Here is a 23819-nt window from a genome sequence, read left to right as displayed (position 1 = left end):
GGCCGGTGACTCTCGGAGCGCCGCCGGCCCCGCGGCGGGACGCCCACGCCGGGCCGAGCCGAGCCCGCGGCCTGCACGGCCCTGCCCGCCCGACCGCGGCGGGGGCCCCGTCGCCGAAACAGGGGGAGCTGCGGGCGGCGACGAAAACCAACGGCCGCCCCCGGCCCCCGCCGCGCCCCACCCCCCACGCTCGGTGAGCGGGGGACCGAGACAGAGCGCGTTCTGGTTGGTCGTCCCGCCCGCCACTCGGAGCGGCAGAGCCCTCCCGTTGGACAGCGCCTCGCGGCCTTATCAGTCCATCGCCCGGAGCTCCCGTGTCGTCACGGCTCTTTCGCCCCGCCCCTTTCGGTGTTGCGACAGTGCTCCTCCGCCAGGAAACATAGTTCTCCATTTGAGAGGGGCCTCCGCCCCGTGTTCCCCTCCTCCCCATGCTGCCGTCGGGTCCCATCTCGCCGCAACAGGTTCCGCCCCATTTCCGCCCCACGGCAGCAGGGTGGTGGAGGCAGTGCTTCCACCATCACCTGCTGCCTGTGCGGTTGGCGGAGGAATACGGCGGGAGGGGAGGTGCACCGCCGCACAGGGGCGGGGCGTGAGGCGGGGCTGTGTCCGCGGAGGGGGGGGGTTCGGGGGGGGCTGCCGCGTCTCACGCCGCCGCCGCCACCGCCGTGGGGGGACCATGCGGAGGCAGCGGGGCCGGCGGGCGCAGCGGCACCAGCGGGAGGCGGAGCGGCCGCGGCGGCGGCAGCAGCAGCAGCAGCAGCGTTAGGACCCGGGGCGGGAGGGAAGGGGAGGGGCGGGGGCGCGGGGCGGGCCGGGGCGCACGCGCCGCCCGGTGCAGGGCGATCGCGCCGCTTCACTACATTGTATCCGCCGGCGGCGCGAGAACAATAGGCGCCGCCGCCGCCCGCCGGCCCTGGGCGCCGCGGCCGCCGCCCGCCCGCCCTTCATGCGCTTCCCCTGCCCCGCGCACGCACGGGGGCTGCGCGCCTGCCCCGGAACAGGTAAACCAAAAATAATAATAAAAGCAATAAAATAATAACGCACGGGCGCGCTCCCCCGGTGCTGCGGGCGGTCCCGGCGCAGCCCCTCGCGCCTGGAGCCGCTGCGGGATGTGGGGGGCCGGCCCCCTCCCTCCGCCGGGGCTGCCCGGGCCGCGCTCGGCTCTATTGTTCCCGGCGCCGCCAGCTCCCGGCAAAGTTTGCCGGGGCCGGGGCAGCGGTCGGGGGGGGGCCCACGCGTGCGGGGGCGGCTTGAAGCGAGGGGGGGGATTCCCCCTTCCCCGCCGGGGGGGGGCGGCCGGTCCCCCGTGCTGCCGCGAACTTCAACAGGGCAATCCGTCCCCCTTGGCCCCCCCCCGCGGGCTCCCCGTCCTCTTTTCCGGGCTGGGGCGCTGCGAAAGTTGGGGGGACCTGTTGTGGGGCTGCTCCGGCCTCCACCCGTGGCGCGGGGGGCAGCCCGCTTCCACCCGCGCCCCGTGGCAGGGAGGGACCGTGGGGGCCCGCTTCGCTCTCCTCCCTCCGCTCTGGGGGGGGGGGGCAGCCGGCGGTGACCTCCTCCCCACGGCGCGGGGACCCGCGTGGGGGGCAGTGACCCACTTCGCCCTCCTCCCCGCAGTGGGGCGGGGGGGGGGGCAGCCCGCTTACCCCCCTCGGCCGAACACCCGGGCTGGCGAGGGGCGAGCGAGGCCCGGCCCGGCCCGGTGTGGCCTAGCGCAGCCCGGTCCGGCCTGGCTGGGCCCACGCGTGTCCCGGAGCAGCCGCGCTGCACAGGCCGCCTCAGGAGCTGAGGGAGACGGAGCAGCTCGGGGCGCCCGAGCCTTTGTCCGAGGCGAGAAGGTCCCGCCAGCGCCGTACCGGGCCCCGCCGGAGGGAGCCCGGACGGGCCGGAGCAGGGGCCGACATCTGGGGCGCGTTACCGGCACCGGCGGGCCCCCGACCCCCGCCCGCCCCGCGGGGACGGCCTTTGTGCCGCCGGGACGGGTAAAACCCCTCCCGGGGCTGGCCCGGAGTTAAAAATAGAGGGGGGGTGTGTAAAAATAAAAGCCCGGACTGAATTTGGGGTGACGAGTGCGTATTGTTCGAGGTATCCGCGGGCATGGCGGGGGCTGCGGGTCGCCCGAGGGGTGCAGGGTTTGGGGGGGCTGCTGAAGTGGCGCATCTGCCCCCCCGTCCCCCCCCGTCCCCGGCAGCGACCGGGAGTCTGAGGGTTTCTCCAGGGTCTCCCCCGGATGAGTGTGTCTCCCCCGGCCCCACCGGGGCAGTAAGTTGGTAAAGTTGTTTTAAAAATACTGACCAGATGCACTGCTGACACTTAAAGAAAAGGCTTTTTAAAGAAAAAAAAAAAAATCCCCTGGTTGTTTTTTTTTGTAGTGACGAAGGGTTTTTACATGCCGGGCTGATTTCAGTGTGTTTTTTTTTTAAACTTCATTGAAACGTGGTGGCTGAGCCGGCACAGCCTACAAATGCTTTGGATCGCATGGAGTTTTCTTCTTTCCTTTTTTTTTTTTTTAACCTTATGATTAATGAGTTCAATTTATTGGCCAGCTGCCCTTTGTAACCATGAATGAGTTCCTAAAAAAAAAAAAAGGAATCTTTTATCTTAGCCCAGGCCTCTCTTCCTCCCTCCCAAAGAAATATTTTTCTATCATAGTGAGTTGGCCGAAAAGATCAATCTCTCTTTAAAAAAAACCCTGTAAAATTAGGAAGAATAATATTTACCTATCTTGGAAGGTTGCCTGGAGGGCTTTATTTTTGCAAAACCCTCCAAACCCCAAAAATATCTTTTCCAGCCCCTTTTGGGAGCGGAGAGATTTGGTTCCCACTGGGTATGCCCTGGTTGGGCATCCCCAAATTCAGCCCCCGAAAAAGCAGCTGCAGGTGCTCGGCAACCCGAAGGAAAGAGGCATAAGATCAGAGCTTTTTTTTTTTTTCTTTTTCTTTTTTTAAACAAAACTAGGCAAGGACAAGAGAGCCTTCTGCGGGGAGCGAGTGTGGGGGAAGGAGAGGGGGCAAGCCGAGCCAGACAAGCGCCTGAGTGATAACTTGCCTGAACCCTTTGATAAATGAGTTGACTCTTTTTTTTTTTTTTTTTCTTCTTCATTCGCCACACGCCAGAACAGAATTGGCCTGAACTAGTGGAATTGGCAGCAAAAAACTAACATACAAGTGTGTCTGGTCAATAGAGCGCTTGTTCCTGCCTCTGGGTGCTATGTGAGGACTCCGACTGTGCGCTCGGCAGACGAGTTGGATGCTGGAGACGTGCAAAGGATTTTTCTTTTCTCGCCCCTTTCTTTCTCACTCTGTCTTTTTAAAATATTCATCAGTGGGGTGGGTAGTTTGCTCTAGTCATTAAAATATCTCTTTCCCCTCCCCCTCGCTTTCTCTAGGACTGCCACTGTTGAGTCTGTGGGAGTATGAATCAGCAGCAGCAGCAGAGAATGGCTGCAGTTGGGACAGACAAAGAGCTCAGTGACCTGCTGGACTTCAGTATGGTAAGCGAGCACGGCCGGGGGGCTTTAAAGGCCCCGGGGCTTTGCCTGTGTGCAGTGTTTTGGAGCTGCAGAAGGGAGGAAATGTGAGCCTGTAAATTGGACATGATGGGTTTCAGATGTGCCGCGTTTGTGTGCATGCACATGTGCTGCAACTTGTTTATTTTCAAGTTAAAGCAAAGCCTCTGCCCCTCCTCTCCCCCCCCCCTTCCCCTCAAACGTATGTTGTTTCCTTGCAGGGAGCACAGAGAGGTGGGTTGGGTTTTTTTTGGATGGGAAATTCTGGGGAAATGTAACGGAGTTGTGTGTTCTCTGTTTAAATGCTCCCCATGAAATGGGCTGGGTGACTGTTTCTGAAGCCACGCAAAGATGTAACTTCAGTAGCTGATTAATCAGCCTTTTTTCCTCTCCCCAGATCCAGACTTTTGCTCCCACAGGTTATTTTGTCACAGTTTGAAATGTGTCCAAGCTCTCCAGTGCATTATTTTTGCAGGAGTTGGACACTTGAGTTCCCCACGCTGTGCTCTTCTGTACTCTGGAAACCTTTAGCTGCATTTGGGAGCTGTTTATTTTCAAAGAAACAGGACCTAAGAGTTCCCCCAGAAGGGTGTGCGCAGTTCAGAGGGAAGAGAAGTCCCTTCTAGTCGTAGCAGAGCGAGGATTAGTCCCCAGCACGTCTGTCTGTGCTGCTCTCCTGGGTCAGTGATGTGCCACGTGGTGTACGCTGTGTGCTTGCCACACCGGTGCTGGCTGTCGTTGGCAGGTGACTTGTGGAGGGGAGAGCTTGGGTTCAAAAGAAGAGAATTTTCTGTTGGGTTCCTCTGTCGTGTGCTGCACCCTCATGGCACTTGGAGCGCGTGTCTTGCTTTTTAGATAAGCAAACGTGCTGCGAAGATAGAAAAAACAGCTCCGTGAGGAGGAACAACCATGAGTGTCACTGCTGTGGCTCTGGGCTGTCCTGGGTTACCCAGTCCCCGGCCCCACTGGGCTGATTTTCTTGCCCCTTGGAGGAGAAGGGAGAAAAGCGGTGGCAGAACTAGGGGCACCCGCTGCCCTGGTACCTGTTAGGCCTGGGGGAAGTGCTGAGGCTTGGCTGCTTTTCTGCGCCCAAGTGCCGAGGTTTAGCAATTGGAAATAAAACTTCTTATAATGCTGGGGCTTGTGCCTGTCCCAGCAGAGCTCCGTACTTGGAGGGGGGTCGGGTTGATGGTGGGGTCTCTCAGTCCCCCAAAGAACAATTTTCCTGCAGGAGGAGAGGCCCAGTTCTCCCAGTTTCATGCTTCTGTTGGGAGGCTGGTTCTGTTAAATTACCAGCGATGTGTTTTTACAGTAGTATGCCTTACAGTTGGTAGGGGGACTGCAGTGACGGTATGCATTTAAAAACAGGAATACATTCAGGGCTTGCTGGGGAGCGGTGCGTGATTCTTTGTCCCTCTCTCATCTCAGAGGTCCTGTGGGTTGGCAGGAGCCCTGGAGCTTTCCATCTCCAGCACAGGAGAGTGCCAGGTTTTGAACTGCACTTTGGATCAGTAACCCATAATCTGCTCCCTGGCTGGGGCTGCAGTGGCTCCCACTTTGCTTTTTCCCCCCCTCAGAAAAAAAAATTAAATCCCACTCACTGTTTAGAGCTTTAAAGAAAAAAAAACAACCCAAAAAACCCAAGATCTTATTTTCAAATTTAATGAAACATCCTCATTTGCATGCTCAGAGCTGTATTCCCTGGAGGCATCCTGACTTGTTCCCTCCATACACAAACGTTTCTGTCCTTGGAGATTAATCTACACCTAATGGTTGAATTTGGGTTCAATAATGGTGTAAACGTGGGAATGACCAGAACTTGTTCTGTGTTTGTGTAAGCCTCATGCACTCGGCAGCGGCACTGGGGGTGGCTGCTTGCAGGATCAGGGCCTGCAAATGTCATTTGCCAGCAAATGATTCGAAGATGTTCCCTCCAGGATAAATTGGCCGATGGGCTGCGACGCAGTCTGGATTTGAGCCAGATCTGTTTCACAAACCCTCATCTCCACACACCCTTCTCCTGAGTTTGCATAAAGAGAATATTAATGTCTCCTGAAGGATGAGTAGCTAAAATGGGAAGCTTCCGAGGTAGTAGACGGTCTTCACCCTGGCATCACAAGCTTGTTGTGTACCGTGTGGGTCTGTCGAAGAGGCTGCTCCATAGGTTGCTCTCCCTGTGTCGTTGGAATGCAGGCTTCTTGACCACAAAGCTGGCTCTTTCAAGTATATTTATATTTATATTTTTCTTTGAATAAGCAGGAGTGGAGCACTGGTCCAGGAGAGTAGATGGGAGGGAAGACTAGAGAGAGAAATTCAGAGCAGCTGGAAGCATTTGCTTCAGACCAGTATTTCAATTCTTTTTTTCTAGGGAAAATATATTCAACCCCAGTAGTTGTGGTGCAGCTCTGCACTGTTTTGCTGTACGGTGAGTGAATTTTAAGGCCTGGCCCTAGCAGGGTTGCATAGTCAGACGTGGGTTCGTGGGGTCAGTAAATGGTGGGGCTAGGTGAGACACTATAAGTTGGGCTTACAGTCCTGAAAAGAAAGACTCGTGCTGCCTTTAATAAATAAATATACTGTAGTTATTGAGCTGCAAAACACTCGCCCAAAGCTTTGTGCCAACGTAATTTGCCAATAAGGGTGAAAATCAAAGGAATCGGTAATGTGCATCTAAGTGAGCCGGAGCCAAAAACTCAACTATGTAGTCTGATTGCTGCTTTGGGGTGTGCACGGCAGCGTGCGTACCTCTACCTCTGAACAAATTGCCTTTTATAATTGCCCCAAAGTACAGGTAATTTGTAAGCTTTCCTTCACCACCGCTCCCTGGCAGTAGTCCAGGACGGGCTTGCAAATCTGGAGGAGAGCTTTCGAGAAAGCATCCTGCCTATAGATGGGAGTTGCTGGCTTAATCTGTTTATTAGGCTTGGGTTTTGGTGCGTTATCCTTTGGCCCGTGGGCGCCAGGCTTTGCAGCCTGATGGGCACAGGCTGCGTACGGCCGGAGCTGCCCTCGGTCTGCGCTGTCGGGAGATGCTCAGCCGCGAGGACTCGCCACGGTTATCCCGGGCGGCGTCTCGGCCGTGCCACGCTGCCGGTGGTGGTGTGTTGTGGGGAGGTGCGGGCAGGTATTCCGGCCGGGCTGGGGTGCTTGGAGGGCAGGGGCACCCCACGGCATGGGGAGAGCCGGGGTGGAGCAGGCACACGGACGGGCGTGGGGGCCCGTCGGTGCCGCAGAGCGCGCCTGCCAAGCTAGATAGAGGCAGGCGGCCGCATGCCAGCCTAGGTCTCTGGCAGAAGTGAAATACTGTTAACAGCCATGATTATTAGCAGAGTATTAACCATATGCTGCGGGGATGATAGTTGTCAGGGTGGGTTTCTAGCTCGATGAGATGTTGCAGAGTAGGCAGGGGCTTGAGCAGTCGCATAGGACCTGCCGTCTGATTTCCCTGCAAGCGACTGCTCTCGTTGCGTGCCAGCCCTCGTGGCTCCAGCCATCGAGCTGGGGACGAAAGCCAAACTGTTACCAGCAAGCAGGGCTCGAGCAAGCTCCTTCTGCCCTCACGCTGCTGCTTCTGACATGCTGGCGGATGCTGAAGCCGTGCCCTGCGCCCTGCTCCGGCCAAGGCACGGTGCCTGTGTTTCCATGATAAAACTCTCGCTTTTGTTCGGAGTGAAGCAATTGTAAAGTTTGACTTTACGCCACAGTGGATGTTTGGGGCTGTAGTGAGGAAGGTCTGTCTTAAATGAACACGTATAAAATATCCTGCTGGCAACTTTTATTGAGTCGAATTCCCTCTTCTCCCGAATTAACAGCTGGATACTTTCCATGCTGCAAAATAGATTTCAGGTTCTTTGTTCAGGCCTGAGGTTGGTTCAGCCAAAAAGTTAGTTCATAAGGTGGAAGAGCAGAGGAAGTGAAAACAGCTATTTAATTTGAAAACACTGATGCACTGGTAGAAGTACACAATAAATGAAGTGCAGCTTGATATTGTTACCTGTCTCTGGCAAATTCCCTTTCTTGCTCATGAGTTTGCTGTTGAAAGCCTGGGGTCTCTTAGCTATAACCTCCCCAGTGGCGGGTGCGGGCGTTTGGATCTTCCCATGCGCTGGATTTGCATCATTTGACCTGGGAGAAATGGAGGGAGGATAAATTCTTTGGAAGGGGTGGAAATGGAGCTATGAGGGTACGCAGAAGTTGTTGTCAGCTGTCAGGGAGGCTGGAGATAGGACCCGAGAAACCAAATATGGTGACTTAAGATGGGGGATTTTACGTAACCGTTTAAATCTACATTATTCAAATCCAACAAAGGCCAAGTAGTGACCCAGTTACAGTTCCTCAGACGCTCATGCCTGGGTCCCTTCTCGATGCCTGGGTCCCTCTGGTACGTGGTTCATCTCCTCCCTCCCCCCACATTTATTTTTAAAGCAGCATTTAAAAGCAGAAAGGAAATTTGCAGTGGGTGGGTGAACTTTGCCTGTGAGTGACATATGCCAGCGAAGGCAGCTGGCACTTCACGTATGACTTGTGCCGGGCTCCTCGAGGCAGCGTACCCGGTCGGCTTCAGCCCACATCACAGTGGAAAAACAAGCTGGCAGCAAGGAAAAAATCCCAAAACGCTTCCTGGAGTTGGCAAGGGATAGCTGTGTTTGGAGCATGGATTGAGGCTAGGGGTAGCCCAGGGTTCCCCCGTCTCCGTCATCGCCCTGATTTAGCATCCCCCCTTGCCTTGGTGCGAAGAGGGGTCCGTGCCCCCCGAGCGCCTCGGCGAGGGAGCGCAGGAAGGTGTTGCATCAGTCTCGAAATATCTCTCAAAGCGGGCGGAGGCAAGGGAAGGGGAGAGGTGGGGAGGGCATCCCCCGGCGCGGCCGGGCGCGGGGGCGTGCTGGGGATTGCCGGGCGCAGCGGGGGGACCGCTGCTTTTGCAGAAGTAGAAAGCGCTCGTTGCACCATGGAACAAGGCTGTTCATTTTCTCCACTCGTGTTTGCGGCGCAAACCTTGGGTTTTTCGGCATCAGCAAGTACTAAGCAGAAACGCTGGTGAAGAAGAGCCCAGCAGTGCTTTTTTTGTTTGTTTGGTTTGTTTTTTGTTGCTTTTTGCTGCTAGGTGCTGTTGTGTTCACGCATCCCAGCCACCCCACTCGCACATGCAGAACTGCTTCTCGCCACTTGGAAAGGGGGTTTCTAACAACTTCACTTAATCTTCTTCCCTACCTTAAGAGCAGGGAGTGAGCACAGGCTGAGTGGGCTCAGCCACGTAAATTCCATTTTTAGGAATTTTGGAGGTCTTTGCGTAAAACAACACTGCCCTGCAAAGCGGGGGGGGCAGGAAAAACCCATGGTGGTGCAGAGGAAGGTCGGCTGCAAGTCTCTGGTGTTGTCAGGGTTTGTTTTTGTTTTCTAGCCTGACTTCCTGAGGAAGCAAGGCGTATTCGATGGCGGGGCTGCCGGCCCACCGTGAGTGACTCTGGAGCCCACCCCGGGTGGGCTGCAGCCTCCGGGGGGTCGCAGCCGGAGCCCTGCCAGCGGTGTGCATCCAGTGGCTCTCACTGCAAGGCTGCGTGTGGAGGGGTGTGGGGAGAGGCGGGTTACGGCCAGGGGCGAAGCCGTAGGCAGGCAGGTGTCTGCAGGCAGGAGTGCTTGTCCACACGCGGGCTGCATACTCAGACACTGTTTATACCTTTATTTAAATACGTATATATAACATATACATGATGTGCGTGTGTGCGTCAATATATATGGTCCCAAATTTGGGTTCTTTTTTTGAATGGCAGTTGGTTTCTTAACTGCTCTCTTTGCATCTCTACCACGTTAAACTTTTTTTTTCTCCCCCCAGCATTTGTGAAAACAAAGCTGGGCAGACGGTTTTGTACAAAGGAATGTTTCTGACCAGAGCCAGACATCAGCTATGTCAGGGCATGAAATGCTGCATTTCTGTAGGCTCTTGTGCCATTACATTGTTTAATCTTCAAAGCATTAAACTTTTGAGTTACTCAGACATTGCAAAGCTAAAAATAATAAAAATTCAAATCACTTGGTGGTGAAAGTATCTTGAGTTGAGTAGTAAAAGGATATTAAAATGTTAATTCACTAAGCGTTTTCCCACCAGTTGTTTTATTGGCTGGAACTCCATTTGTGTGGAGGAGAACTAGTTTTCTGCCACACGCAGGTGCATACAAATTTTTAAATAACAGCTTCTGAAACCCTCCCAACTTATATTAAAAATATTTATACAGGTTAGCTGACGAGGTATGCAGTATTTTTTAGGAAGCTACCTGGCAGGAGAAGATTAGTTGTGATACTGAAGCTGCAGCAGTATAGCAAACAAGTAAGTAGCCAGAATGACCGATGCTGTAAAATACATTCATCTTTCTAATTGTGAGTTAAATACCTTTGCCCTTGGTGCAGCTTCTCCCACCAGACCCCAGGGCTGTGTTAGGTCACGGCGCTGCCAGAGCCCCCGAAGCACCAGGGCTGGGAGCTGCTCCGTGAGGCTGCAGGGCTCTTCCCTCTGAGGGCTGGCGTGAGGCTTCCTGTGCCGAGGTCGAGCATCGCCGGAGCGCGTGGCTTGGTCACCTCTGCCCGTGCCAGCAGCCTGCGTCCTCCCCAGGCACTGCACGTCGCCAGAGCTGGGCTTGGGAGTGCAGGAGACGCGGGAGGAGACCCGGACCACTGCGGGTGCTGGGGTGTTGAGGGATAAAACGAGCTCCGCTGGGTGCTGTGGTCTTGGCAGGGTGCTGCTGTTTTCCTGCTGGCTTTTTATGAATGGAGTCAGCCTTTCTCCATGGCCCCATGGGCACCCTCTAGTCTGGGCCTTGGTGAATAAGTTAGGGAAGAAACTGTTGGTTTTGACCACAGCAGTGATGGTTCTTGGATGGTTTTCAGTTGCACCTAAGGAGCCAGACACGCTGTGTACACAGGAGAAGTTTATGCACGTAGGAATGTGTGTGTGATTAGCACACAGCTGTGCTGCTCTCCTGTCCCTGCTGCAGCTGATCTATGTAGCAGGGACACAAGGAGAGGAAAGTTTTTGGCATCAATAAAGTGCTTCTCTTCCCTGTTTCCTCCCCACCGCCTGCCCAATCTGACCCCCTTTGCAGCAGCGCAGTAAAACTAACGTACTGAAATCTCTTTTCTCTTCCCTTCTCTCTCATCTTCTTGTTTTTCTAGATGTTTCCCCTGCCAGTGGCTAATGGAAAAAACAGACCCACGACGCTAGCAAGCACTCAGTTTGGAGGATCAGGTACTGTCATCTTAATTTTTTTTTTTTTTCTTAACACCGTAATGTTTCTTGCAATAAATTTGTGTTTGCTTCCAGAGACCCAAAAGGAGGGGTTTCTGTATCTTTGTGTTACGTATTTTTCTGTGGTGGTCTGCTACTATTTGTGGGTGATTTTCTTGCTGCTCCACGTGTCTCTGAGTAGACAAAGCTGCTCTTCTTGTCTATCTGTCTCCAATTAAGAAGTTACTACCTGAGCTGAAGGTTGTTGTCTCGCTGCTCGGATTGAAGCAGCCTGAGAGCAGACAGTCAATGCTGTTCTCTTAAGCTGCTTAGACGAACGCGTGTCTGCAGACGTACGCCCTGGAAGGCTTTTGCTGTACGTCACTGAGAAGACACGGTGGTGGTTAATTGCTGGGGCTCAGCTGCCCAAAGGGAGGCTCTGGTGCAGTTTGGGTGTCTGCTCCGTTCAGCCCCTCCAGCAGCTCCCTGCTTTTGGGGAGGATCTCTGCATTCCCAAAGCGAGCTTTGCAAAGCACTCCTGGCCAGATGCCTCCAGGCAGCACAGCTGCCCCGGGGAGGCAGGCAGCAAGGGTGGCCGGAGCCATTTCACCAGCCTCCCAGCTGGACCCCACTGTGGTTTTGGGGTGCTGTTGAGTAGAGCCTCGCCTGTCCTGCCTTGCTGCAGTCCCTGTGCAGCTGGCCCCGCTCCCCAGAAGTGCTGCGTGGCTGCATCCCGGCCGGCCACGCTGCCGAGGAGGGGCCAGGGATGCCAACATCAAGGGGCTTTGGGAGCAGGGCGTCTGCAGGGAGCAGCGGGCTGGCGATCCGGCTGCGAGTGGAGACGCTCTGAAGGGCGCGTAGCTTTAGATGTCTGATTGGGAACGCGGCACTCCTCAGTTTCAGGCTGAAGCGGAGAATTCCCTGTCTGGGCGGACGGTGTCATGCCGCGCCAGTCTTGCTGCCCGCGGAAGCCCCTCCGTGCAGGGCTCGCTGTGGCCCCTGGCATGCAGGAGATTCAGTTAATTTGCCCTTCTCGCCGAAACATGCAGATGCTCTGTGGATGGTTAAAACTTGACCTTCTCTACCCTGGGCTGACTTCAGCTGTCCAGGGAAACTCCTGGCGGTGTGGAACAGCCATGCCCTTATACTGGGAGGCATCCCAGAGACCGGGGTGGGATTTCTGGGTAGCAGCTTTAATGCCACAGTGTGCTGTGGGGCAGCTTTTGGGGAAACCTGCAGAAGTGGGTCGGGAGGGGTGTACTCTGCCCTGCCCTGCTCCTGCCCTTTTTGGCCATGGAAATTCGCTGCTTTCAGATTGGGCTGTTGAGCTTCGTGTCAAGATGGTTTTGAGCAAACATTTTTACAGGCAAGGAAGCTGTTGAATGGGTGCTGAAGGAAATTTGAAGGGAGAAAACTCTCAGGTTAACCCAGATGGAAGCTGATCTCTCCAGCAAGTGTTCCTGTGTGCGACTTCTGCTGTTAAAATAGTCCGCAGAAGACGCGCTACATGCTAGTGAGAGAATAGTAATGGAGCAGCTCGTGTTAATTTGTTTCCTGCTCGGAGGCTGGCTTGGCTGCCGGCTTTACAGTGCTGGCCAGTGGGCTCCGCAGTACAGCCAGCGCAACGACCGGACCCCCCTCCGCTTGGCTGTGCCGCAGCTAAAACGACACAAAATCTTTTATTCCTCCCCCTCTTCTTTTCTTTCGGGTGAGTGAAAGGTAATGTTGACACCACCCTTCCTCTGGGCTGCTGCTTTTTGAGTCTGGCTGTGAGCAGTTCATAAAAACAGAGGACTGATGTTATACAACTGCACTGAGGGCAGTTGCGCAATCACTGCTGTCCCGGTCCTGGGGCTCTGCGGCAGCTCTTTTGTCCTGCCGTGGCCATCCTGGGTTTGAAACACAGCTCAGGACTTGGTTTAGGGGAAGCCTTTCCCTCCAGCAGCGGAGTTATCCTTTGGCTCTGGTCATCCTTGGCCTCACCTTTGGAGACCCGGGGGCATGTTTAATTTGCCTGACAGCTTTGTGACTTCTCTCTGGTCCTGAATGTTTGATGATTGATTTTTTTGCTGGTGGGGCGAATAACTGCAGTGAGACGTTAACGAGATGTGCCATGCACAGGAGTGCACTGTGATCCAAGGTCTCTAAACTAGGCCCTAGATAGGGACGAGTGGTTGTTTTCAGAGTTTGTTGATGTTGGTTTAGCTTAATTCACTAATTGACAGCAAGGTACAATTAGATCCTAGTTCATCCCCAAAGGCATAGCTATCTGGCTCAAAATTTGATTTTAAGTCAAATAGTCACCAACCCTGATGTGGTCAGAGGGTGAAGAGCAGATGGTCCTTGGATTTGGGGACCTGGACATGCTGAGGGAGCAGAGCGCCTTGCAGCCACACTGTAATCTGGACCTGGAGATTAGCTCCCTAAATCTTCTTGACTTGCAGGAAGGCCTACGCTTCATCTTTAATGTGCCTCATGTTTTTCAAACACTCTGTTCAATCAGTATCCTGTACCCCTGATAGCGCAGCATTTCCCATCCGCTGCCATCCCTCTGCCTGGAAGGGAGAAGCAAACACCGATTCGCTTAAGTCTTAGCTCAGTAGTGTGCACTATGGTGCCAGTATCTCATTATTTGGGGTTATTGTAGTAACACCAAGATAATAAACTGATGTTGTCTTATGTGCCAGAAAGATTAGTGTCTCATGCTTCTGCCCACCCTTGGACATGTGAATTCATGGCCTCCCGCTTTTTCATCTCTCTCCTCCATGGGGAAATCCTGGGGCAGTATGTAGCTTTTCCTTTTTTCCCCTCCCGAGGAGCTATTAACTGGAGGCTCTTTGCTCCCCAGGGGAAGTTAGGAGTGAAGGGAGCAAGGCAGTGACTCTGATGACTTCCCAGCCAAAATGCCCCACCTGCCAAGATGACATTCTTGCTTCCAAAGTCCAGCTGGTAAATAAGGTAGTGCAGTCATTTGAAACAGTGCTAACGAGAAAATCACAGTAATAAAATTGCCCCAAATTCAAATCCTTTTCAAATCCCAATTAATAACTGCCCTGGCCAAGCTGCTGGTGCTTGGCTGGGTGGCCTCTTCATGAAGGGGAACCTGTTTCTCTCTCCCAGGCCAGGAAAATTCAAGGTGTTAATGCAAGCCCTCCAGTTTTGAGATCCCTTTGGTTTTATATTTGTCTCCTGGTTTTATTTTAAGCTCTGCCACTGTTTCCCTCATTTCTGTCCTTAAATGCACCAGGGAGGAACTGGTTTAGCTACCCCGCCGCATGGACAATTCAGCACCTCCGCTTTGCGTTTTCTTGGCAAAGCAAAACCCAACAATTGCCACTAGGATGGAACTTACGTCATGCGGCCCGTGTCTGCAGCATTTATAGCACATATAGGTCACCACGGGGAAGTTGGTCTTCCTGGGGCTTTGAGCTGCAACTAGTGTTTTCCAGCGTAAGCTGTGTCATTTGCTGCTGGTATTTTATTTTAGCTGGGACGCTCGGCATATGCCTATTGTCCTGGTCGTAGAAGGCTGCAGTTTCGTTGTCTCCTCTCCAAACTGTTTGTTTATTATTTGCAGTAGCAAAACATTTAAAACTGTGTCCTCCGCCCCCCCCCCCCCCGTCATAGTTCATAAATGACTAATCTGATCAGAAACGAGCTCCCTCCCAGCACGCTTAATTAAACTGCGCCTCTAGCAGGAAACCACGCGTGCTAAATTTCACATGGAAATAACCATTTTTAATTGACAGTAAGACAGTAGGAGTGGCAGGAGGCAAAGAAGTTTCATTGTCTCTTCCCAGCCCGGGCCGTGGTGTTGCTGCCGCGGCATGGGGCCGTTGTAGCCTCGTGGCCGCTGAGTTTTCGGCAGGGTCGGTCAATGCCAGCTGCGCCTCTGCTTCGGCCAATGAGTTGGGGCTCTGTGGAGCCGGGAAATAAAGCCAAGGCAAATGATTGTGCGAGGTAACGCGTCTCCCGGAGCAGCTCACGGGCAGCACTTTGCATCCACGGTTAATACGGCGAGCGTGCAACCATCTCCCTTCGCATCGGAAATCGTACGCGACGCCAGGTTTGTGTCCTATTGAAGCAGGAGCCCAGGCGGTCTCGTGCTGACAGATGATTCTGCTCACAGCAAGAAAAAGCTCTGCTAAAAAAATAACTGCTTTTTTTTTCCTTTCCTTTTGAGTAAGTGAATTCAGCATTAAATGTCTTTCCCTTCTTGCTTGTGCTGAAGGGAGCTCCCTTGCTTTGGATCTCTTAGGTGGGTTTGGAAGGGAGAGTCCCCTCCTGGTCTGTGCTGTGATTTCCACCCCCAAAATTTGTTCGGTGCTTTTTTGCTAGTGAGATGGTGAGATGAGGCTCATTGTTGAGGGAATTGCTTTGATCGGGGCAAGTTCATAAAATACATTTGAAGCTGTCTAACCAGGGAGATTTTCAAAGAGTTACAAGCTGGTGCATGTAACGAATTTTAAGTTATAGTCTACTGAACAAAGTAAATGCATTCTCCCTCGAGGTAGGTGAGTCTGTATCCCCTTTGAAAGCCTGCTTTAAACAACGTTCAAACTTGGATACCTGTGGCAACAGCACTGCAAGTAATAAATTCTATGAAAGATGAGGTTGTCTCTTTAATTGGTGCTACGGGTGAGCTGTTTGAAGATTTAATTATTTTGTGTGTGCACGCAGCCCTGCGCTAGGAAGTTCCAAGGTGGGGAGAGGAGGGTCTGGTGCACCGGCGGGGAGCCCGGTGCCTGCCCCGGCAGCTCTGCAAACGCAGGAGCGGCGCTGGCTTTGCTGGCGGAGCGGCTGGCTGGGTCGTTTGCGGTAAAAGCACCTCAGAGCTGTGGAGGGCGAAGCGCGGCGTTTCTGTTGCCGTCCTGTCAGCAGTTGAGTTTCAGGCTGCAGAATAGCATTCGCAACTATTTACCACAGTGAGGAAAACAGGAGCTTTTATTAGCAAGGATGTATCGCGTTTTCCTACTAACTGCCTCTAGTTCCCACGTGTTTTGCTTGTGCTGAAGTGGGAGTGGTGGGCTTTGCTTGCTATTTTGATCGAGGATGAAAGGCAGACATGAGGTGTGCAATATGTGACTTGATATTTAAAACTGGCACTTTCCATTAAAGTACGTACTTCAGGCTGCTTGTTTATGTTGCGGTTGCGCGTGTGCCCATACAGCAGGCATGCAAAACTGTCACTGAACACAAAGCCACCACAACAAAAAAGTCAAAGCAGAAGAATTTACTCCCCTGCCTATTGGTGTGACTGTTTCTTCCAAAGTAAAAATTACTTTTTAGCCATTATTGAAGGTTAAAAAAAAAAAAAAAAAAAAAGCTTTGCCATGGACAGGTCAAGCTTGTAAAGCTGTGAGGTCTTGTTAGCCTGGAAAGAGACAGTCCCTGCAGCCCCCGCTGCTCCCTGTGCCCCGGGAGCATTCCCATTCCTGCTGCTGGCACAGCCGCTCCCGGGCCGCAGGAGGATGCTGCCAGCGTGCTAAGGCTGCTGCCAGGGAACACCCAGGGTCACAGTCCCCACCTTTCCAGTAACAAAGCCTGGAGGACTTTCAGTGAAGTTTGTCTCCCACGTGCTAGTCAGGTGCGTTAAACGGCTTTCTGCTTTGTTTTCTGTCTCTGCCTTTGGGAAGCTCCTGTTCTCCTTCCTCTTGCCTTTCTGCTCCCTGTTTTTCCCGTGGGGTGGGTCCTGTTAACCAGGATACAGAAAGCAGGTTTGGAAGAAAAGCCGTGGAGGGCCCGAAAGCTGGGGGCAGGGAGCGCGGGTTGGCAGGAAATAGCAAGCATGGGGGAACAAATGGCAGGGGAAGGTCTTCACGCCTGTCTCCCTTAATCCAGCGTCACACCCCAGTTGCATCTCTGATCCTGGTGTCCCAGGGTGCGTGTTCCTGCTCCCAGGGCTTCCCCACCTGGGTAGCTGTTTCTCCTGCACCTTTGCAGCGAGGTTGAAACATGAAGGCCTTCCTCTCTCTCTCTGTTAACAATGGTCTAATTTTTTGTTTTTCCTTGCTCGAATTGAGAACGAGGGTGTCCTGCCAGAGGCACAGCCGCTTTCTAACGGGCACGTGAGGAGCAAAGCTTGGGAAGAGCAGGAAAAGGGCAAATATGCTGTTGGGGCAGTGGAGATGCTCTGACAGCAGCTCAATGCTTCTTCAAGTGCTTAGGGAGAGGCAAAGAGAGCCTGGCCATGCCAGTGGCTCCGTGGTTATGGCTGAGAAATCTCACTTACTCCCAGTCCCTGTCTCAGTGTGTGTTTAACTTTAGGGGCTGCAAGGGTGCATGTTTTATGGGGAGGGTTGTTTGTTTTTTTTCTCCCACCCCAGGGAAGAGTCCTCCTCACTGGATTTGAGATTTTGAACTAGGAAAGAGCACGGAGAATGTCAGGGGTGCCAGAGAGCCAAAGCTATACTGAGATAAGTGACAGCTTTTGTTTAGAAACTGCAAATTTGACACAGACCTTGTTTAAGCACATAGTTTTAACTTTGCCAGAAGAGCTAAAGCAGCACAGCTATCTCCTGCTGGCAGACCTTTTTCCTTCCCTAGATGAGGCAATTTGGTACTAGGTGTAACTGTGCCTGCTCGAGGGGTTATGACGAGACAAGTGTATCTTATGTAAAAATCACGTGTCTTGCCTGGATTAAGGCTGACGTGAAGCTGAGCTAGGGGTGAACCTTCTGTGTTTCCAAAGAACATGTACAAGCTCAAGCACCTGCTTTTCTTTTAATAAGAGGAGCTGGTTGCGTGTTAATTGCATGCCTAGTGTCATTGCCTTGTTCGTACTGGCTGTCTTCTCGGCCAGGGTCTCATTACAAATGATCTTCTGGAGGGCAGCACGCTTGGGGTTTGGCGCTGGGGTGCGGCAGCTCTGCCTCAGCCCACCTCAAATGCTGCCCGCACAGGACGGCCCGCGCGGCACGTGTTGGTGTGGGGCTGAGATTTGAATTGTTTGCCTTTGGCTCGGCATCCCAGATCGAGGCCTTGCACGCTTGTTGTGGCCTTTCCAAAGGGGAGAGATGGCTTTGGAAGGGGCCCAGCAGGTCTGGCAAGTGTTTCTGCTGGACCTTACTGCTGCTAATTTCAAATTCTGCATGCTCTGTAGGGTGCCCTTCTCCAGCACGTGTCCTGCATGTGACCAGGCACTCTGCCTATTGCATCTCCGTTGTTAATGCTTATATGCAGTGAAACTCAAATTGGAATTTTTTAATTTTGACTGCAAATGGGTGTCTTAAGGGGATGGATTTAATACATAGTGCTGTTTTGTAACTCTGGGTGGCCTCATCTCTAACCTGGCACTACATTCCCCGGTATTAACACAGCTGAAGAGTGCTATAAGTGCATCTTCTCCACTCACTAGTGCCCAAAGTCACTGGTAAAGGTGGTATTTTCGATGCTCCTCTAACACCAGAGCAGACTCTGAACCCAGCTGGATTATGAGTTATTCGCAAATGACATTTTCGCAAGTGAGAAGATGATGATGGTCTACCACTTCAGCTGGAAGAAGGAAGTGTAGACACGAGCCTCCTCGTGGTCATGGGCGTGAAGTTGTGAGCGTCTCTGTTTCCTGAGCGCTTCGAGCTGCAGACCCGAGAGCACGAGAGGAGACCATCAGCTAACCTCAATGGGCAGGTGAAGCCGTCTCGCGAAACGCCGCCTCCCTTCATTGATGGGGCTGATGCGAGATGATTGTCTAAACCGGGCTGCTCTGCCCGTTGGCAGCAACATGGCACAATTAGCTAACCGCGGGAGCGGGGCCGATCCAGCTGCATCAGCTGCAAACCTGCCCCGGGTGCAGCGTGAGCCAGGCTGTGCCTGAAAAACACGCGGCGCTCCTGGGAGCAGCTTTGGTACCTCTCCCCTGCAGTGCAGCGGTCGCGGTGCGCGTAAGCCCCGGGTCGCTGATTGCTGGCTGCTGCTTCTCTTTTGTCTTGGTGCTCACTCCCCTGCCGAGGCTCCTCGCCGCTTCTGCTCAGCCTGTTTTACCCGCTCCCGGCACAGGGGCGGAGGATTCGCCCGCCCGCGTGCTGGCGGCTGCCCAGCGCCCGCTCCATCACATGGAGAGGTGGGCCAGTGGTGGACGTGTGGCCAACGCAGCTGTCTCAGTGATGCCAGAAAATTTGCCCACATCTGCCTCCTGGATTCCCAGGAGCGTGGGTTGGGATTATCCTACCCTCTCCCAGCGCTTCCAAATAGCTGAGAAATCCCAGGAGCACGGCAAGGGGTGGCAGCCTGCAGGCTCCGAGGAGGAGCACCGGCTTGCCCGCCTGTCCCTGCGTGGCAAGGACGAGGGACTTGGGCAGCATCGGGTTTCCCCGGCATATCCCCGGCCACCAGCCCGGCCGGGTACATGCAGTTCCCTGAACCTGATCAACGTGGGAGGCGAGGATGGGCAGTGACCCACTTGGTGTCACGCTTCCCAGCCAGCGGGCAGCTCGGAGGATGCAAAAAACCCGAAGACAATGTGCTGGCCTGAATGCCGGCACCTGCTGGTGACCGGCACTGCCGGGGGCCTGATTGCTTTTTAAGAAAGTGGGGCTTTTCCAGAGGGTGGTTTTAGACAGCCCGTAGTCGGTTGGTTGATGCTGAACCGCCGAGCGGGGACCAGCCAGCGCGGAGAGCGTCTCGCTGCACACTTTGGAGGCCCTTCTGCCAAAAGGCTCCCAAATACTTTGCAAGTCTTGATTAGCACATTAGCTTAAACAAATTGAGTTATATGTGCCACGGAGGGAAGAAAGGTACTGCATTCCTTCAGTGTTGACTTAAAGTTTAATTAATTTTGTTGCCAAATGAGGCATGAAATACAGTGTGAAATATATTGTGGTGCTGAATACCTAATTGTTTGGGGGACTGGGAGCACGGTAAGCACTGAGGAGAGGAGATCACCTGAGGCAAGCTGGGGCACAGTGCTCTCGTGGCTCCGAAACGTGCGCATCTGGTAGCGGCAGCAGCAAGCCGATTCGGGGGCACACGCGCCCCAGCAGCGCTCCCCGGGGACTTAGGACCGGGCCAACCTCCCTGCCCAAAGTGGAAGCGGCGTCTGAAGACGCTGTCACACCCAAGGGTTTGTCGCTGTTTTTTGACGGAGGATCCACGTACTGGAGCCAAACAGCCGGATGAGACTCGTGCCTGCGGCTCCCTGGGGTCTGTCCTCGCGGGGATGCGGTGGGAGCAGCCGCTGTGGCTTTTGCATCTTTGCCGTCTTGAAACTGATTTGACCTGGGTTTGGGGTAGGATGGGGAGTTTTGTAATCTGGTTATAGAGATTCTGGGTTTGTCTGTCCCGGGTGGCCTTGCAGGGTGGAAATACATAAGAAGAAACATCAGAAGAGGAAAAAGCTGAGCTGTGAGTGAAGATTTCTTCATTCAGCTTTTGAGAATTGTAGTAACAGCTGTTTTGATGCTCATCTCGCTGCCGTGATTAACGTTTCTGGAGGGAGGATGGCTTGCTCCCCAACTAAAGGAGGGAGAGAGGCACTCCAGGACATCTGCCCCCTTTTTTTTGAATTTTTCAATCAATTCTCCAGGTTGTCCAGCTCCAAAGCCAGCAGGGAGAAGAATTTTAAAAAATACAGTCCGTCTGCCTGCTAACCCTGAGAAGCACATCCCCACCTCCAAAGTGACTTAAGGCAACGTCTCCCTCTAACTTTAGATGGAGATTGCATCATGAGCCAGAGGGAGGTGAAGTTGATGTAGCATAGGCTTTTTCTAGCAGGGGAGTCTTCACGGTTAGACAGGGACAGAAAATAAACAAATGGGCCTCGTTTCAGAGCATCTGAGGATGAGGCTGGGAGGCAGCACAACCTCCAGCACCCTGGTATGTGTGGAGGTGGGTTTTTTTTAATACCAAGTAGGGCAAAGGACAGTGTCTCCAAAACTTTGGCCCTTCTTAAATGGGAAAAACCTTCCAGGAAGGTGGGTAACGCTCACCGTGTCCTGTCTGCAGGGTGCTGGGGCTGCCAGCGAGCCGTGGGATCCCCTTGCTTCTCCTGGGAACCTGTGGGCAGCAGGTTTGGTGGAGGCCGCCCAGAACTCACTGGCCACCACTCAAGGCAGAGCTGTTCCTCTCCTTCTCGAAGAGTTCTGAAGCGTCCTGCCTGCCCTTCACCTACGGGCTCTGGGGATGAGGAATCGGTGAGGTTTTTCCCTCTCCAAAAGCCCCGCCATGTCTGTTACGGTGCTCTTCGGTCGCAGACGTGGTGGCATCCAGGAGTGCCCCAGGGGCAACCCATTGTGGCCCTGACCTGGAAGAAGACCCAGCTGACCTCCTGCAGGGCAAGCCTTGGAGGACGCTAGTGTTGCCGGTCGCCTCTTTTACCTTTCTGCCCTGCCCTGCACGACCTGGGGGACGGCTGGCTTGGTTGTGACAAGTGATGAAACCCATCCTTGTGGTGTGTGACCGTTCCTCGGAGAGTGGGGAGGTCCTGGGCCCCTTCTGCTTTCTGGGACTTTTTTTTTTTTTTTTTTTTTTTTGAGGTGGTCTCTCTTCTAAAGGCTTCTTAATGCCCCGTTAACATTGTTATACAAAACAGCAGTATGCCATTTAATTAGGAAAAATACGTCCTAACCTCTACCATATGTTGCTCTTCTCCTTGTATTTGCATTTGAAAGTCCAGCTGAATTTCAATGTGAAACTGGATTTTATCCAAATGATGAATGGCCCGAGAGGCTGTGGGAAGGTGGATGTGCCTCCCTATTGCATGTGGTTGGGTTAGGGTTTTTTTCCCCTTTGAAAGAAAAAATTTTAAAGCAAGATTCCTTTATTTCTTGTACCATGGTTCAAGCTGTTCACACCTTTCCTTTAAAACCTTAAGTGCACTTGTCTGGCTGGGTGGTTATTCCTGTGTCCTCTGAGGTGTAGAGGCTCCAGCTCGCCGAAAGAGAGGGTTAGATTTACTCTTAAGCAACATGTTTTCAGCGGCAGCTCTGCGCATGGCCGAGGAGATCAGCCCGCTGCTGAGCCTTCCCGCGCTTCTGTGTTTCAGCCATGGCTGCTCTGTCCTCGTAGGTTTGTCATTTCCTTCGCTGGCTTAAAACAAACTTTTCTTTGAAAAGGCGAGTCAACGAGCCAGCTGTGCGGGCTCCGAGTCGCCTTTGCCTCCGCAGCAGGAGCGTGGTGAGGGTTATTGGCTTTGTTTTCCCAGCCTGGCATCGGATGGGCTTTGTGCACATGCGCCGTGGCTGCGCAGGGCTTTGCTGAAAGTGCACAGGTCACAGCTTCCTAGCTGGGACCTGAAGCTTTTTGGCTTTTTATTTTTAGTGTGTTGGAGTGGCGGCAGCTCCAAGCCCCTTCCCAGATGGGACCATGGTTTCTCTGTGGCCGTCGCCTCTCTGTTCTGCAGCCACCGCGAAGCAGGAGCGGTGGCATCTCGCTGCTGCTGGAACTGCTGGAAGAGCTGTTCCAGGAGCCGTAGGGTGGCTGGGTCCGTGGCAGCGCATCCCCACGGTCCCTTAGAGCTGCCTGGCCTTTCCACTGGGCTGGCAGCTGGGTTTTTCTCCTCATCTGAGGTATGTTTAAACTGAGTTAAGCTCTGTAGCAAGCTCACCATTACGCTGTTGAGCTGGCTGTGCTCGCACGGCTCTTAATGACCTTTTACCTCACCTACCTGGCAAAAAAACCCCTTATAAATCACTCCATATCCTGATTATTTCACATCCTCTGCCTCTGTGAAAGGCAGATCGCTTGGATGCTGGGGTGGCCATGGTGCTTGCAGGGGGAGCTGGTTGCCACAGGTTTCTGACTTTTGTTCTCCTTTCTCTTGGCCCCTTGGAGATCAGTTCAGTCTTTAAGACAGTTTTTGTTGGGGTTTTTTGTTGTGTTAATGCAGCTGAACTAATATGATTACATTTCCAGATTCGGGTAATGGAATAACAAGTCAGGAAGCTCTTTCTTTTTTTTCTTTTAATTTGAAAAAAAAAAAAAAAGGAGAATTTATGTCACTTCCAAATTACCCAAGTCTCCAGTTGGGAAGATCTTTCCCTTTCTCAGTTACTCTTGGCATGAGGGCTCCTTGCTACCATGGCCATGCATGCAGCACCCCGGTCCTGGCATAAGGGCTGCTGCACTTCGTGCTCTATGCCGTGGTTGGCCGTGGACCTTGAGCAACCACAGAATTGTCCTGGGTGCCTAAAAAGATGGGTCTTCCTTTCCTCATGAGAGCTGCCAGGCCGTGTATGTCCCCTCAGTGCTGTGTTCGGGGCAGAGACCTTGCAGGCATGCCCTTCGCTGGGGCAGTTCCACCAGCATCTTGAGGTGTGTTGGCTTTGCTCGTCTCTGTGCTCGCTCTCAGATTTCAGAGGAGCAGTCTGGAAAACAGCTCAGCCAAATTGTCTCGCAATGGCAACTTCCTTTCTAAAAAGAGAAGGATGTTGCGGAGTTAGTGGCTTCCCATTATTTTCCCCAATTTGAGCGTTTTCTGCCCTTGGTCCCCCGGTGTCAGGCTGTGCGGTCTGCTTGGGTTTGGAGACTCGTCGCTGCCGCAAAAGCACGCCGTAGCGCAGGGCGCCTGCGTCTTGGAGCTGCGTGGGCTTCGGCTTCTCAAAGCACCGCGCTGCTCCTCCCCTCCCGGCGCCGGGGTACCGGCCGGCGAAGCCCCCGCACCGGTACAGCCCCGCCAGGCGGGAGCGGGGCCGCAGCGTTTGCCCTTCTTTGGGTATGCTGTAAGAAGGTAGTGAGTCACTTTCCATCGAGCCGAGAGTTACCCTGCTCCTGTCTTGTATTTGTGTTGTGTAGCCAGCAGGATTATTTATAACTTAGCCAGCATCCCGAGTCTATTGTTTCAGCAAAGAGCAGGAATGACTAGATGACTTCCTGAGATTTTTTTTTTTACCACCCCCTCATTTTGTATTTTTTTTAAAATCTGCTTTTCCTTCCAAGTATTATATTCGCCAGTTGGATGCTTTCCCCCCACATCTTCCCCTCCTGATTGTACATTTGTGCTGCTGACAATCCCACTACCGGTGTTGCTTTAACTCTAAAAACTCTCCCAGGAAAAGCGGGGGGCTGTGCCCTGGCAGGGCTGGGGCACCTTCGGACGGTACGAGCGGCTCTCGCCGCGCCTGGAGCTGGCCTCGCAGGTCCTGAGGACCAAGGCACGAG

The 23819-nt window shown here is 53.5% G+C and overlaps 1 protein-coding gene across 1 annotated transcript in view; it reads left to right on the top strand.

Moving 5' to 3' along the window:
* Positions 1 to 2085: 2085 nt before the first annotated feature.
* The window catches only part of TCF3 (transcription factor 3), a 72314-nt gene continuing 50580 nt past the window's right edge, over positions 2086 to 23819 (top strand). The window contains exons 1-2 of the mRNA XM_082010885.1: positions 2086 to 3490; positions 10673 to 10745. Coding sequence (XP_081867011.1) covers positions 3413 to 3490; positions 10673 to 10745 — 151 coding nt within the window. The 5' untranslated portion in view covers positions 2086 to 3412. The remainder of the gene's footprint in view (positions 3491 to 10672; positions 10746 to 23819) is intronic.

The sequence above is a fragment of the Phaethon aethereus genome (genome assembly GCF_964289735.1).
Source record: "Phaethon aethereus genome assembly, chromosome: 26".
Lineage (NCBI taxonomy): Eukaryota > Metazoa > Chordata > Aves > Phaethontiformes > Phaethontidae > Phaethon > Phaethon aethereus.
The sequence above is the reverse complement of the archived record's forward strand: the minus strand, read 5'-3'. Positions and strand labels throughout refer to the sequence as shown.